At 42.2% G+C, this 13366-nt stretch overlaps 1 protein-coding gene across 1 annotated transcript in view; it reads left to right on the top strand.

Annotated features, from left to right (window-relative positions):
• The window catches only part of RAB5B (RAB5B, member RAS oncogene family), a 119898-nt gene extending 113910 nt beyond the window's left edge, over positions 1-5988 (top strand). Inside the window, exon 6 of the mRNA XM_077483422.1 lies at positions 1353-5988. Within this exon, the coding sequence (XP_077339548.1) occupies positions 1353-1468 (116 nt within the window). The 3' untranslated portion in view covers positions 1469-5988. The remainder of the gene's footprint in view (positions 1-1352) is intronic.
• Positions 5989-13366: the final 7378 nt, after the last annotated feature.

Here is a 13366-nt window from a genome sequence, read left to right as displayed (position 1 = left end):
TTGAATTAACCCACGGGCAGCCGTGCAACATTGTACCCAAACAAAATTGATGTCCCCCCACCCCACCCCACAAATAGAGCTTTCATTTGGTGGTATTTGATCACCGCTGCAGTTTTTATTTTTTACGCTATCAACAAAAACTTCAGGAACCAGCCAAAATTTAAACAGTGACCAACTTAAAGCTGAACTTTATCCATAACAACTTGATAAAAAAAAAATATTCTTTAGAAAAGAACATAAATTACACATTAAAAATGATGCTACCAAAATTAGTCGAATGCTGTAAATTGCCTCCAACATTGCTCCTGTTTCTTCTTACTGGAGGCTGTCATTTTGCTGAATCCCAGAGCCCCTGAACAGCAGCAAATGATAAAGCGGAACAAAATCCATTGATTTAATGGTTTCAAAAAAGTGTTACAATCCTGGATATCTGGGATTGCTAACTGTCACATTATAAATCCTGTATGATAATAATATAGCGCCAACCTCAACCAAACTGTCAAACCAGCAAATGGCTCATGTCATAACTGATCACATAAGAGCTGTGAAAATGTGGAATAGACTCCCTGCAGAGGTGGTTCTGGCCAGCTCAGTAGATTGCTTTAAGAAAGGCCTGGATTATTTCCGAAGTGTACATAATATAACTGGGTACTAACATTTATAGGTAAAGTTGATCCAGGGAAAATCCGATTGCCTCTCGGGTGATCAGAAAGGAATTTTTCCCCTGCTTTAGCAAATTGGATCATGCTCTGCTGGGGTTTTTTGCCTTCCTCTGGATCAACTGTGGGTACAGAATTGGGTATATGGGATTGTATGATATTTTTTTTTTTTTTTTGTGGTTGAACTTAATGGACTTGTGTCTTTTTTTTCAACCTATGTTCAGCACCATGGCAGTTGCAGATCAAACAGAAGCAGCTTCTTTGGCTGTAAAGAATAGGATGGTTTAATTCCACTTTAAGTCTGTCAACAGATCGGCCTCTACAAACTGCAGTGCCAAAATATGCCTAAAAATGGAGAGCAACTGAGCATGTGCAGAGCAGGGTGTTACAGTGTGTATTACTGAATTCTAAACAGTACAGGCACTTATTTTGAATGTTTTATATAGCTATACCTGTAAAAGGGGCCAGCCTGAAGTGATCTAGCAGGACTTCATTTTCTGATTAAAATCCCACACAATTCAACAGACATTGACTTGACATTCCTCATTGGTCCCTCAAAGTTCCTGTATAACTTTATTATTTGACTTTGTTATGTTTGGCGTGCAAGTATAACAAAGAAAGCTTGTTGCATGTAAGAAATTAGAATATAGTAGTGTGTCTATTTTACCTTTTTTCTTGTTTTTCATTCAACAGCTAAGAAACTGCCAAAAAATGAGCCTCAGAACACAAGCGGGGCTGCTGGCCGGAGCCGAGGCGTGGATCTACATGAGCAGACACAGCAGAACAAGAGCCAGTGCTGCAGCAATTAACAGAGGAGACAAGAGAGCAATGGGGAACCAAGATAAGATTATAACCTCTCTTCTTGCACCTGCCCTGCTACCCTCCAGAACTACAACTAAACAACTTTCCAGCACCTCACTCTTCTGCCAGGACTTTCCCTTTTGCACTTCCTTTCTTTCCCTTCACCAATGGATAACAGCACACCCATGGAAACAAAGCAACCTGTCCCTTCCACCTCCCATACCTCTGCAGCCCTCAGAGACCTCCCTGCTATAACTGCACTATTGTGGGTTTAATTTTTTTTTTTTTTTAACGCTTCCGACAAACACACACAGACTACTCTTGGTGACACAGCAGTTGAAAGCATCTGGAGATCTCGCCTTCAGAACAGAGTAAAGAAGAAAAAACAAAATAAGAAACTGATACTACTTTGTATAATAGATGCATATAGTGACTTTAATATTGATTTTTGTTTTGATTTCATGTAAGTTTCTTTGCTTCCATCTACCACCTTCTAAAGTTTCTCTCTGTTTTGCAGCTTATCACATCATTTAGTAGAACTTCCAGGAGCCTCATACTTCCTACCACTTGTAAACAACTGATTTCTTGCCTGCATCTTCTGTCAAATATGTAATTTGTGTGCCTAAACGTTTGACAGCTGTATGTGGTAAATGATCTGTTCATGGTGAGCTTTTAATTGCTTTAGCTTGAAAAGTTAAACGATTGTAGATACACAGATGCTGAGTTGGTGTGGAACAGGGAACGTGAGACTTGCTTGTGATTATTGTAAGCACTGGAATGGGTGAGTACATCTACCGACAGTGATGTTTATGTTCTGTATCTTTTTATCTCTGTCAGATTTTATAGACAGCAGGTTGGACCTTTTTATTGAAGTAATAACATTCATTCATTTTCTATTGTGAATGAAAGACACACATTTATGTCGGGAATATAAAGCACATACAATGGTTTACAAGAACCTGAAGAGGGAAATAGTTCTGTGTTTTACAATACTTAATATGCCTTTAGGAGTTCAGATTGGATTTGATTCAATGTTGGCGTTTCTAGAAGCACTACATCTCAGCTCTCTAGAGGCTACATCGCTGTAAAGCCATCTGTGTACAATACGTGTTTGCTGCTTTGTGTATGAATGTACAATGCCATCAAAATGGACATCGGGGACTCAGAGGGGTTGCCTATTCTGTTTTCAAGTACCCTAGTCTGTCATATCTGAAAATGCTGGCAACTTCTTTGGGGTTCTACAAATGGAAAACAAATTCTCGGAGTTTTGGGAAAATTGTCAAATGGTGCATAAAAAAGGTTGAGCACCAGAGTTGACACTGTTGGGTTAATATGGAGACACAACTGTAACTAACTAGTTGCCTGCAATACCTGATGCAGCAAAGACACTGTTAAGGAGGGCTAAACTCACATTTTGTATTTAGCAATCGTCTCTATAAGTAATGTAAACACGGCATAGATGGTGATGTTCTCCTTATTTTTTTTTTATTTTTTTAAACTGATTCTAGTTACTGATTTTCTTTGTCTGCCTATTGTTTTTAAAATAATCCTTGCAAACCTGTGTGTTAAGTATTGCTTACAGCAATAGCTGCTTTGGGCAGCATGCACTTTATTTCAGAAGTCATTGAAAGATAGTTGGGATGTTCATATATATTCAGATTGTCTGCTTCCTTTTACTTTAAAAAATAATTTTCAAAGCCCGCTATCCTATCTGTAGCAAATGAGCAGCTGCACACCATTTACTAGTGTTTATCAGCATTCCTGTGGTTTAGGACTGTCTTTCCTTAACCCATCACAACACATATTTACTGTAGGAACATCTAAGTGAGAAACGCTGGACCACACTCTACCAGGTCCAAGGCACGAGGTTCTCTTTAGTCTTACACCAGGTGACATGGCAGGTATGTGCCTTTCTGTGTGTTTAAAGTGTTCTTACTGATGTTGGTGGCTTTATGGATTGCCATGAAATGTGCCTTCCTTCCATACCTAGGCTGGGATGTTTGCGTGTGGTACAGTTTTAAATACAACTCGTATATTATATGCAGGACGAGACAGAGCAAAATATATCTGGTTAGCTAGTTTTAGCTAGTGTCCAAGAGCACTTATTACCAAGATCTAATGGTTACATAAATGACAAAGCTATGGGTAAATTTTAGCAGTGATTGAAGATTTTAATTTATTAAAGTGAAAGAGCTTTGTGGTTTCTAGCTGCCATTTTTAAAGTTGCATTTCATTTTTCCATTGAAGTGCAGGTTAGAAAACGAGCAACACAGGCAGTTATTCATTCAAACACTTTGATAAACTCATCATGTATTTTAGTAGTTTGAAATCACTGAAATGCAAATTAAAACCACTTTATTATAAGCCTGCTTATATCACTTTTTTTATGAACAAAGAAAATCGTTCTTACGTGTTTTATGGTATCTTGGAAGACTTGCTACTCCTGAATATTACTGCAGCGTTAAAGATTTAGAAAGTCTGGGTTCACACTACATTAACGATGAGGACAGATGTCACAGGGTGGTTGTTCAGTTACCTTTAACTTTTATGTGGTATACTTTGTATTTGGCAACATACTTTTGACACTATTATGTGTAATCATTTTTTATTTCCAAGTAGTTTTCCAGGAACTCGGCTCATGCTTTTGATTATTGATCTATCTAAATGATCCAGGTTCTTTGGCTGATTGTATTTAGTTAGTGTCTTATCTAGGTTTAATCAGCCAACAAACCTATGCCAGTCATTTGTGTCAATATTTAAAGGTTGATATCTGTGGACTATAAAATCTTGCTCTAATACTTATTTTAATAACATACACTTACCAGCTGCTGAGAGAGACAAATTTGACAGTTTTGGGCTGGGTGAGTCCCATCCTGTGTTCTGATTATTAAATTAAGAAGGAACATCCGTTGGCCAAAACCTGTTGACCATCATTCAACCTTGGGTTCATTTGCATCAGAAGGTGAGGCAGGTTTTCTAACATACCTGATCGGTGTTCTCCCTGACACCATACAGTCAGGCTCTCCATCAATGCCATATGAGACAACTGTCATCTCATGTCTATGGTTACTTTGAGTGTGAAATTACACCTTGAAAGAAAATAAAGTTACAAATTAGAGCATCATTTGTGATCAGGCTGTGTAGCAGTCAACAGCTAAATGCTAACAATGGCTTCTGAGAAGTCACACCCAGAATTTTCTTTTTATTATTGTAAAATGTTTGCACAATTACATATAGAGTAAAAGGATCAAGCTCTCATGGCACATGGGCCACATCTGTTTCGTGACCCAAGGTTGGGAGAACATTGTCATTGTTCTTAAGAGCATGCATTTTGTGTTGGGACTGGAACATTAAGTTGGTCATACACTGGTAGAATCTTCTACAAAATGTTTGTAACATTTTTTTTTTTTTTTTTTTTTTTTTTTAATGGTGAGTGAGGTCAAATCAACATTAGTTTTCAACTGTAGAGACGAGAATTTGACGTAGCTGGGTGAAAATATTTTTTTTTTCTAACAAAATTCTAACTATGAATGTGATTTTATTAAGGAAAAAATCATATATATTTTAAGGAAACCTGTTTAATACATCTGGGATTCTAAAAAGAAATAAAAGCAGGTCTGGATATTTTAAGGATTTTAAAATTAAATTAGTTCACTCAATGTTGTTCAATGTTCTAACCAACTATTTTTCTACAAACACTCAAATGAAAATCGAACAGTGTATGGCCAGCTATACTCCCTTCATTATGTTCTTGGTGAGAGATCTGTGTTCACTCTTGCAGCTTTATCCAGCTAATCAATCAATCATATAATAGAGATCAGTCAATGCCTGTTTATTTTTCTGTTTTATCACAGTGGCACTGGGTGATTTCAGTTAGCAGGCACAATGTAAGCACTCCAATGTTTCTATTGAAAAAGATAGTTCCATAGAGAAACTTCTGTATAGTAATGTCATAAAACAAAACCGTTTTCTTGCACTGTGTACTTCTGCCGCTAGACATTACTTTGTTTAAAAAAGAAAAAAAAAACATGATTGTTGAATTTAAACAGAACTATTTTTTATTTTGATGTAAAATTGTATTGTTAGCCATGGTTTTAAAAGTGCCTGGCGTTACAGCTGGGCCCAGCCTCAGCATAGTCTTCTTTGGAGTAGCATTTTACTGCTGTATTCATGGAGTTGGTGCTCAGGGACACCAGAAGAAATATGTTTGTACTGTTTGGGTAATGAAGCACGCTGTATTGCCACATGCAACTACCACTGTCCACAGGAATGCCATAGTGCAACCGACTGCCTTCACCCTTCTTTTCTGATTACATATGAATAGAACCTGGCAAGTTGGTACATTGCAACTCTGACAGTTTAAATACCCTCTATTTTAAAATGCATTTTCTTTGTCTTATTTGCATTAAAAAAAAATCTAACTTTAGGTTATAATCATAATGGACTTTTACCCCAATCTGCCAATGTATTTAATGTAAGTAAAAACAGAAACTGTGTGTGTGTATAATAAATGAACTTAGCTTCTTAAGTTGTCGAAATTCGTTTTTAAAGACCTTTGTTTTCTAAAAATGAAATTTAATTTCTTCTTTTAATTAACACTATTTTCTGCATTATCCTCATCATTTTTATATAACACTGTCATCTTCTTGGGTACAAAGTAAGGCTAACACGTGGGTAATGCTAATAATACAATTACAGTAAATGTTGCCAAGAACAAGGCACGTTGTATAGCATGTGCAAACATTCATCACAATAGCAAGATACAATAGAAGTGAGAGCCCTGCTTGTTCTTTATGAATAAGGCTAAAAATAAGAACAATATAATAGCAGGTGTCTTGTCAATTTTTATGCTAACCCAAAGGTGCTTGAATGTTAGTGATTGGCAAATTTATTATAGTGTTTAAAGCGGATTTTCATCTATTAAATCCTCTGCCCTTGTTGTTTTAATTATGGATGGTAAAACATTTTTTTTCTGCCAGTAAATACTACCCCAAACTCGCTCATCCATGTCTTTATGGACCTTGCTTTGTGCACAGGTGCAGTCATGTTGTAACAGGAAGGGGCCATCCCCAAACTGTTCCCACAAAGTTGGGAGCATGAAATTAGCCAAAATGTCTTGGTATGCCGATGCGAGTTTGGGGTGCAGGAACTTGACTGGTCTGCACAGTCCGGACCTCAACCTGCTAGAACACCTTTGGGATGAATTGGAGCAGAGACTCTGACCCAGTCCTTTTCATCCACATCAGTGCCTGACCTCACTAATGTCCTTCTGGAAGAATGGTCAAACATTCCCATAGACACACTCCTACATCTTGTGGACAGTCTTCCCAGAAGAGTTAAAGCTGTTTATAGCGGCAGAGGGTGGGCCAACTCAGTATGAAACCCGACGGACTAAGACTGGGACGCCATTAAAGTTCATGTGCGTGTAAAGACAGGCTTCCCACTACTTTTGGTAATATAGTGTATGTTGGCTGCTAGGGGAAAAGGTTAAAATGGAAAATTGTATCATACCGTAATTTTCCTTTCCTGCTGCCTATCAATGGCAGCATACTGGTGATTGAGCTCCGCCTCGACTCCTCCCTCAGGACTAGTGAATATCATAAATGTATACAATTTTCAGTTTTCCTGGTGACTCCATGGCAGTATACTGGTGATAAATAACTAGCTGACATGGGTGGGATAATGCTTAACAATAAACTAATTAGAAAGGGACATTGCCGCCTGAACTGCTCTCCTTCCAAACTCAACAGTCGTGAGAGCACCTGGGTCGATATGGTAGTGTCTGAGGAAAGTATTGTGAGAAGACCATGTGGCGGCCCTGCACACTGTCTCCAATGAAACATTAGCCCTTGCTGCCCAGGAAGTTTATACTGCCCTTGTAGAATGAGCATTCACTCGGGATGGAGGCTCCATATTCTTCACTCTGCCAGTCTTCTTGATTATTTTAACAACCCAAGATGCCAGAGATCTAATGGAAGCTTCTTTGCCCCTGTATTTACCGAATGGTACGATGAAAAGTCGTTCCAAGTTCCTGAAGAGTCTGGTGGCCTCTAGGTAGGCCCTGAGCACCCTGGATATGTCCAACTCGTGACAAGAACCCAAATCTGCTTCGATGAATACTGCAAGTGCCCAAGGTTCCAAAAGGTGGCTAGGAGTAGCGACTTTAGGTGTGAACCCCCGAAGGGGACAAAGCTCCACTCAGGTAAAAAAAGAGATGTGGTCATCACCTATGCCTAAAGAGTGAAGTTCTGAAATCCTTTTGCCAGATGTAATGGCTAGCAGAAAATCAGTTTTCAGTGTTAGGTTCCATATTGTTACTTGTTCCACTGGAGCAAAGGGATGGACCAAGGACAGATCCCATTTTGGAAAAGACCATCTGACAGGTGGGCAAATCTTTAATACTCCTCTGAGGAAAGTGATTACCAAAGGCTCATCTGCCCATCTTTTATTTGTTGCGGCAGAGATTGCTGCTACCTGCACTTTGTGGGAGCTTAGACCAAGCCCTAGATCAAGTCCTGTCTGGAGAAAACTCTGAACATTTGTTGTGGAAGGAAGAATTGGATCAAATTCATTTGTGGTAGCAAATGTCAAGAACTTGTCCCATATTCTTTAATATATGGCATTGGTTGTCGGTTTTCTGGCTTTTAGGAGGGTCGATGTGACTCCTGGGGAACATCCTAGGGACTCAAACCTTCGCCTTTCAACCTCCAACTTCTGGGGGTTTGGATGAACTAGACTGCCCTGCAACAAAAGGTGAGGGAAAGGCATCACGCTGAGGCGCATGGCTAGAGGGAGCCAGGGTCTCTTGGGCCAATCTGGAAGAACTGCCAGTACCTGGACCTTCTCTTTGAGAAGCCTCAGGAGGAATTTGAATGTTAATGGCCAGGGAGGAAAGGCATACGCTGTGGTGAACCTCCAGGGACATGACAGGGCATCCACTTCATCGGCTTGCGTATGGGTCAGACGAGAGAAGAATTTGGTTAGCTTGGCATTCTCCGGATTGGCGACTATGTCTACTTGAGGGGGATCCCAGAGGCTGGCAATTTGATAAAAGACCTGGGGATGAAGGGCCCACTCGTTGTCCAGGAGGTTCCTGGACAGTGTCCGCTTCCGTGTTTTATTCTGCCCGGAAGATACATTGCTCTGAGATCTGGGAGGTTTTTCTCTGCCCAGAGCATGATCAGCTCTACTTCTGCTTCTTCTGAAGAGGTTTGGAGAGGTTTTCTGGAAAGGTCCACCAGTGAAGGCCCCTGCGCATTGCTGCCATCAGCAGGATCGTCTGCGAGAGTCATTGTCTCTTCCATTGCGCCAAGAAACCCGTCTGGAATACCTTAAGTGCCAGTGGGCCCAAGGAATCATCGGTATGCAGGCAGACATTGTGTCAATGAGGCTCAAACATTGAGAATCCGTCAGGTACAGGCTCTGGGTGACCTTGACCATTCTCTGAATGATGAGCCTCATCTTCGGAGAAGGTAATGATACTGTCCCCTCCTGGGTATCGAACATTGCCCCCAGATAGATCATCTGCTGTGTAGGTGTAAGCTGACTTTTTTCAGAGTTTATAAGCCACCCCAGTTCCTTTAGGGACTGGAGAAGAATGTCTCGGTGATACACCAACTGATCCGGGCTGTTTGCTAGGAGGAGGATGTCGTCGAAGTGGTGGTATATTCTCAAGCCCTTCTCCCGCAGGGGAACCAGAGGTGATATTCGAATCTTGGTGAACACCCTGGGGGAGGTGCAGAGACCGAAGGGCAGGGCTTGAAGCTGCAGGTGGATCCGTCCTATTGCAAATCTTAGATATTTTTGAAAGGCAGGCATAATTGGCACATGTTGATACGCGTATTGCAGATCTACTGAGATCATCCAATCTGATGGCTGAACTGCCTGGATAATTGTCTGCAGAGACTCCTTCTTGAAGCTTACCTGTTGAGCCGTTTTAGATCTATCACCGGCCTCCATACGCCCATCTTCTTTGGCACCAGAAAAAGGGTGGAGTAGAAGCCTGCGAAGCGCTCTACCAAGGGAACTGGAAAAGCCGTTCCTTGAAGTTGAAGTGATGTTACGAAGTGTTTTAGGGCTTGGGCCTTTAGTCGAGAAGATGGAATCTCCGTTCTTTTGAAGGAATTCTGAGGTGGGGCCTAAGAGAAACTCCAAAAGTGTCCCCATCAAATTGTAGATAAGACCCAGGGATCCTGGCAATGATTGGCCCAGAGTGGAAAAAAAGAACTTTAGCCTTGCTCCCACCGGGAGTGTCTGGGTATATCTGGCGTCAAAAAGACAGCTTCTGCTCCTGCAGAGCCTGAAGGGTCTTCGTCTTTCTATTCAAGAAAGATGCCTGAGTACCCTTCCAGGGTCTTTTGCTGTCTCTGGGTTGTCTTGATTTGTCTAAAATCCCTAGATTCTGCCAAATACTAGAAGAGCCTCCTCTGAATCTTTGCATCCTTCTGTCCTGGGGAAGCATACCGGACTTTCCCCCTGACAAGCTGGAGATCGCTTTATCCATCTTGTCTCCAAATAATGCCTTACCATCGAAAGGTATTTTGCACCAATTTTGTTTGGAGGATAAGTCAGCCATCCAGGGTTTCAGCCACAAGACCCTCTTAGCAACATGGACCTTGCTGAGCACCTAATCCTGTCTATGGCTGCTACTCCGACGAAGTCTGCTGATAACCTGATCTCTTCCAAGGCTTTAATTATATCCCCATTAGGAACATCCTGGTGCAAAGCCGCTTCAATATTATCAGTCCAAGCTCTGATGACATTAGACACAGAGGTGAGGGCGATCGCTGGTTTACACGCTGCCCCTGTGGCTAATTAGCTCCTCTTGAGGTCCAGGTCTATTCGTCTGTCAAGGGGATCCTTGAAAGAAGCGGAATCCTCCATAGGTAAAGTTATATTTTTTGCGAGTCGCACTACAGATGCATCTACAACTGGCATAGAGCTTAGCAAGTGTGTTCCCGACTCTGGTAAGGGACATAACTTATTGAAACGTCCCAATGAGAGTTTCTTCTCAGTCTTTGACCACTCATTTTGGATGACTTGACTAATTTTACCCATCAACGGGAAGTAGGAACGGGAAGTAGACTTTAGATTCCTGAGGAGGTTCTTCTGCGTCCTCCCAGGCTATCTCGGATCTGACCGCCTAGATAAATGGTTTCACCAGGGAATGACTGAAGCCAGAAGAATCTGACTCCTCTGAAGAGTCCTCTGAAAAGTCCTCAGGTGGGGAATCTCTCACCAATTGGCCTGACGGAGGCATAAGAGTACTGGCTCTAGAAAGATCAGCAAGATTAGGTTCTGTATCCAGTACCTGGGACATCTGCCAGCCTGGCTGAGCGGGAACCAAACCGCAAGCTCAGAGGATTCCTTCATTGTTTTTTTTTTTGTTTGTTTTTTTAATTAATGTTTATTGAAGAAAAGAAGCATGCACAATAACATAAAAGACAATACGTGAACCAGCACACGGGACAGTCGTATTACATTATCAGCAACTATCAGCATTATCAGGTTCAAGGCAAGGTACCGCCCATAAGGGCCAAAACAGCAGAAGTAGTATAGTAACATGAACCACCGGTAAGATTCCAAAGTCACATGGCTAAGTGATCACTACAAATCACCGCTGCTGGAACCGTCAAACCTTTGCGGCAATGAGAGTACATCCCTCTCTTCCAGTTTTAAGAAAGGAAGCACAATAGACAGAGATGGAAAAAAAAAAAGGACAGGAAATAAAGAATATAGAAAAGGGTGGGGAATGTGGGGGGGGGGTGGGAAGGGGAGTCAGGTCCACCTCTGATACCAGCTCCAAAATCACAGTAAGAACCTTAAGTAATAAGATTACAATCATAGCGGTTGAGACATTATATCTGCATAGTTGGAAGAATATTTGAAGGCAACCCAACAGGCTCAAATTTTCTTTGCTAACTCGGGTTTGCCACGGAGGGAGAGGGTCAAGTCCTCCATGTAATAAGTGTTATCCACGTTGAGTAACCAACGTCAGAGCGTTGGGATCTTCCTAAGTTTCCAAAATTGTGGGATGAGGGTTTTTGCGGCATTAAGAAGGTGGGGTGTAATTGATCTTTTATAAGGGCCTGTTGGCTTCCCCGTACAGTGGAACAAAACATACCATGGATCATTAGGGACCTCCCATCTCTGGATCTCTTTGATCCAGTATAAAACCGTTAGCCAGAATGGACGGATCCTCGGGCAATGCCACCAAATATGAGCGTGGGTAGCTCTCTCACCGCATTCCCACCAACATAGTGGTGATGTCACAGGGAAAAACCTATGTAATACCACAGGCATGTAATGCCATCTGGTTAAAAGCTTATACGCCATTTCCGACGTTTTAGAAGATCCAGAGGAGGTATGTGCCAAGGCAAGAATATGTGATTTTTGGGTCCATGTGTAGATTCTTCTCCCAGTTGCATAGGAATGTAGGGGTTCTGGTAGAAGTAAGGGACAGCAGTGCGTGGTAGAAATACGAGATTGGTTTCTCGGTTGGGCGAGTATCAGAAAATGCAGTTTCCAGAGGTGTAAGCTCAGCCAAGGAGCGTAAGGGTTTTGGGAGTGAATGAACAAAGGCCATTAATTGATGGTGTGTCCAGCGGTCCATATAAGATATGGGAGATGCACCCCTGATGGTAGAGAGTGGTAAAATGCCGGAGGGGCCGGCAATTTGATGCAGGTAGAGTTTATTGCCCAGATGCCATGAGTGAGTTTGAGGGTCCATATTGCCTGGCAGGAAGTAATTGTGTCCTGTCAAGGGCATCAGAGGGGAATTCCCACACCATCAAGGTCGATCGCGTTAGCGGCGATGTAGTAGGCAAGAGAGTCCGGAATTTCCACGGGATCCACATCAGCGTGGAAAGTTCAGTGTCTGGATATCTGACCTAAGCGTGTTAAGTAGAGGTATGAAGTTAGTGCGGAATAGGGACGACAGGGAGGGCGTGAGGTGAATACCTAAATATTTCATAGATCTTGTCTGCCAGGTGAAGGGGTAGTTCCGTTTCAGGTGAGACACCGATCGAGCGGGGACAGAAATATTTAATAGTTCCGATTTGGACATATTAATTTTAAAATTCGAGACTAAGCCATAGGCCGAGAATTCAGACATAAGATTAGGGAGGGTGATCAGCGGTTGTTGGATATAAAATAGTATATCATCAGCGTATGCTGCGTATTTGTGTTCTGTTTTGCCTATTCATATACCATGTATACACGGGTTGTGCCTAATGAGGGAGAGAAATGGTTCTAGGGAGATTGCAAACAAAATTGGTGAAAGTGGGCATCCCTGGCGGCTACTATTGTATAAGGAGAAGGGGTCACTAAGGGTGCCATTAATTCGTATTTGAGCAGTGGGTCGTTGGTATAAGGCCGATATTTGGGAGGGCAAAGAGGGGCCAATTCCTAGGTGCGTCAGCGTTGCCATAAGATATTCCCAGTCCACCCTGTCAAACGCCTTCTCAGCATCTGTGGAAAGTAACGGGGTGGGCTGGGAAGTCCGCCGTACATACGCCATCAGGGAGAGTGTGCGCAGGGAGTTATCCCGCGCTTCCCTACCCAGAATGAATCCCATCTGGTCTTTCGAGATCCATTGTGGTATCAGGGGGAGCAGTCGGTTTGCAATAGCTTTAGCATAAATTTTTGCGTCAATGTTCAACAGTGAAATAGGGCGGTAACTCGCGCAATCACTGGGGTCTTTGCCCGGCTTGGGGATAACAGTAATGTGGGCATGGGTGGTTCCCGGATGCAGAGCTCCGCCGGTCGAGGTCACGTTAGCATAGTTGGTCAATTGAGGGATCAGTATGTCAGCGTACGATCGATAGTAAGTCACCGTAAGGCCATCAGGCCCCTGGGCCTTGCCACAGGCCATGCCCTTCATGGCACCCAGGAGCTCTGGCGTTGTA

This window comes from Lithobates pipiens, unplaced genomic scaffold (genome assembly GCF_037356315.1).
Source record: "Lithobates pipiens isolate NorthernLeopardFrog02 unplaced genomic scaffold, aLitPip1_a1.2 Scaffold_16, whole genome shotgun sequence".
Lineage (NCBI taxonomy): Eukaryota > Metazoa > Chordata > Amphibia > Anura > Ranidae > Lithobates > Lithobates pipiens.
Note: the sequence above shows the minus strand (reverse complement) of the source record. Positions and strands in the feature narration are given on the sequence as shown.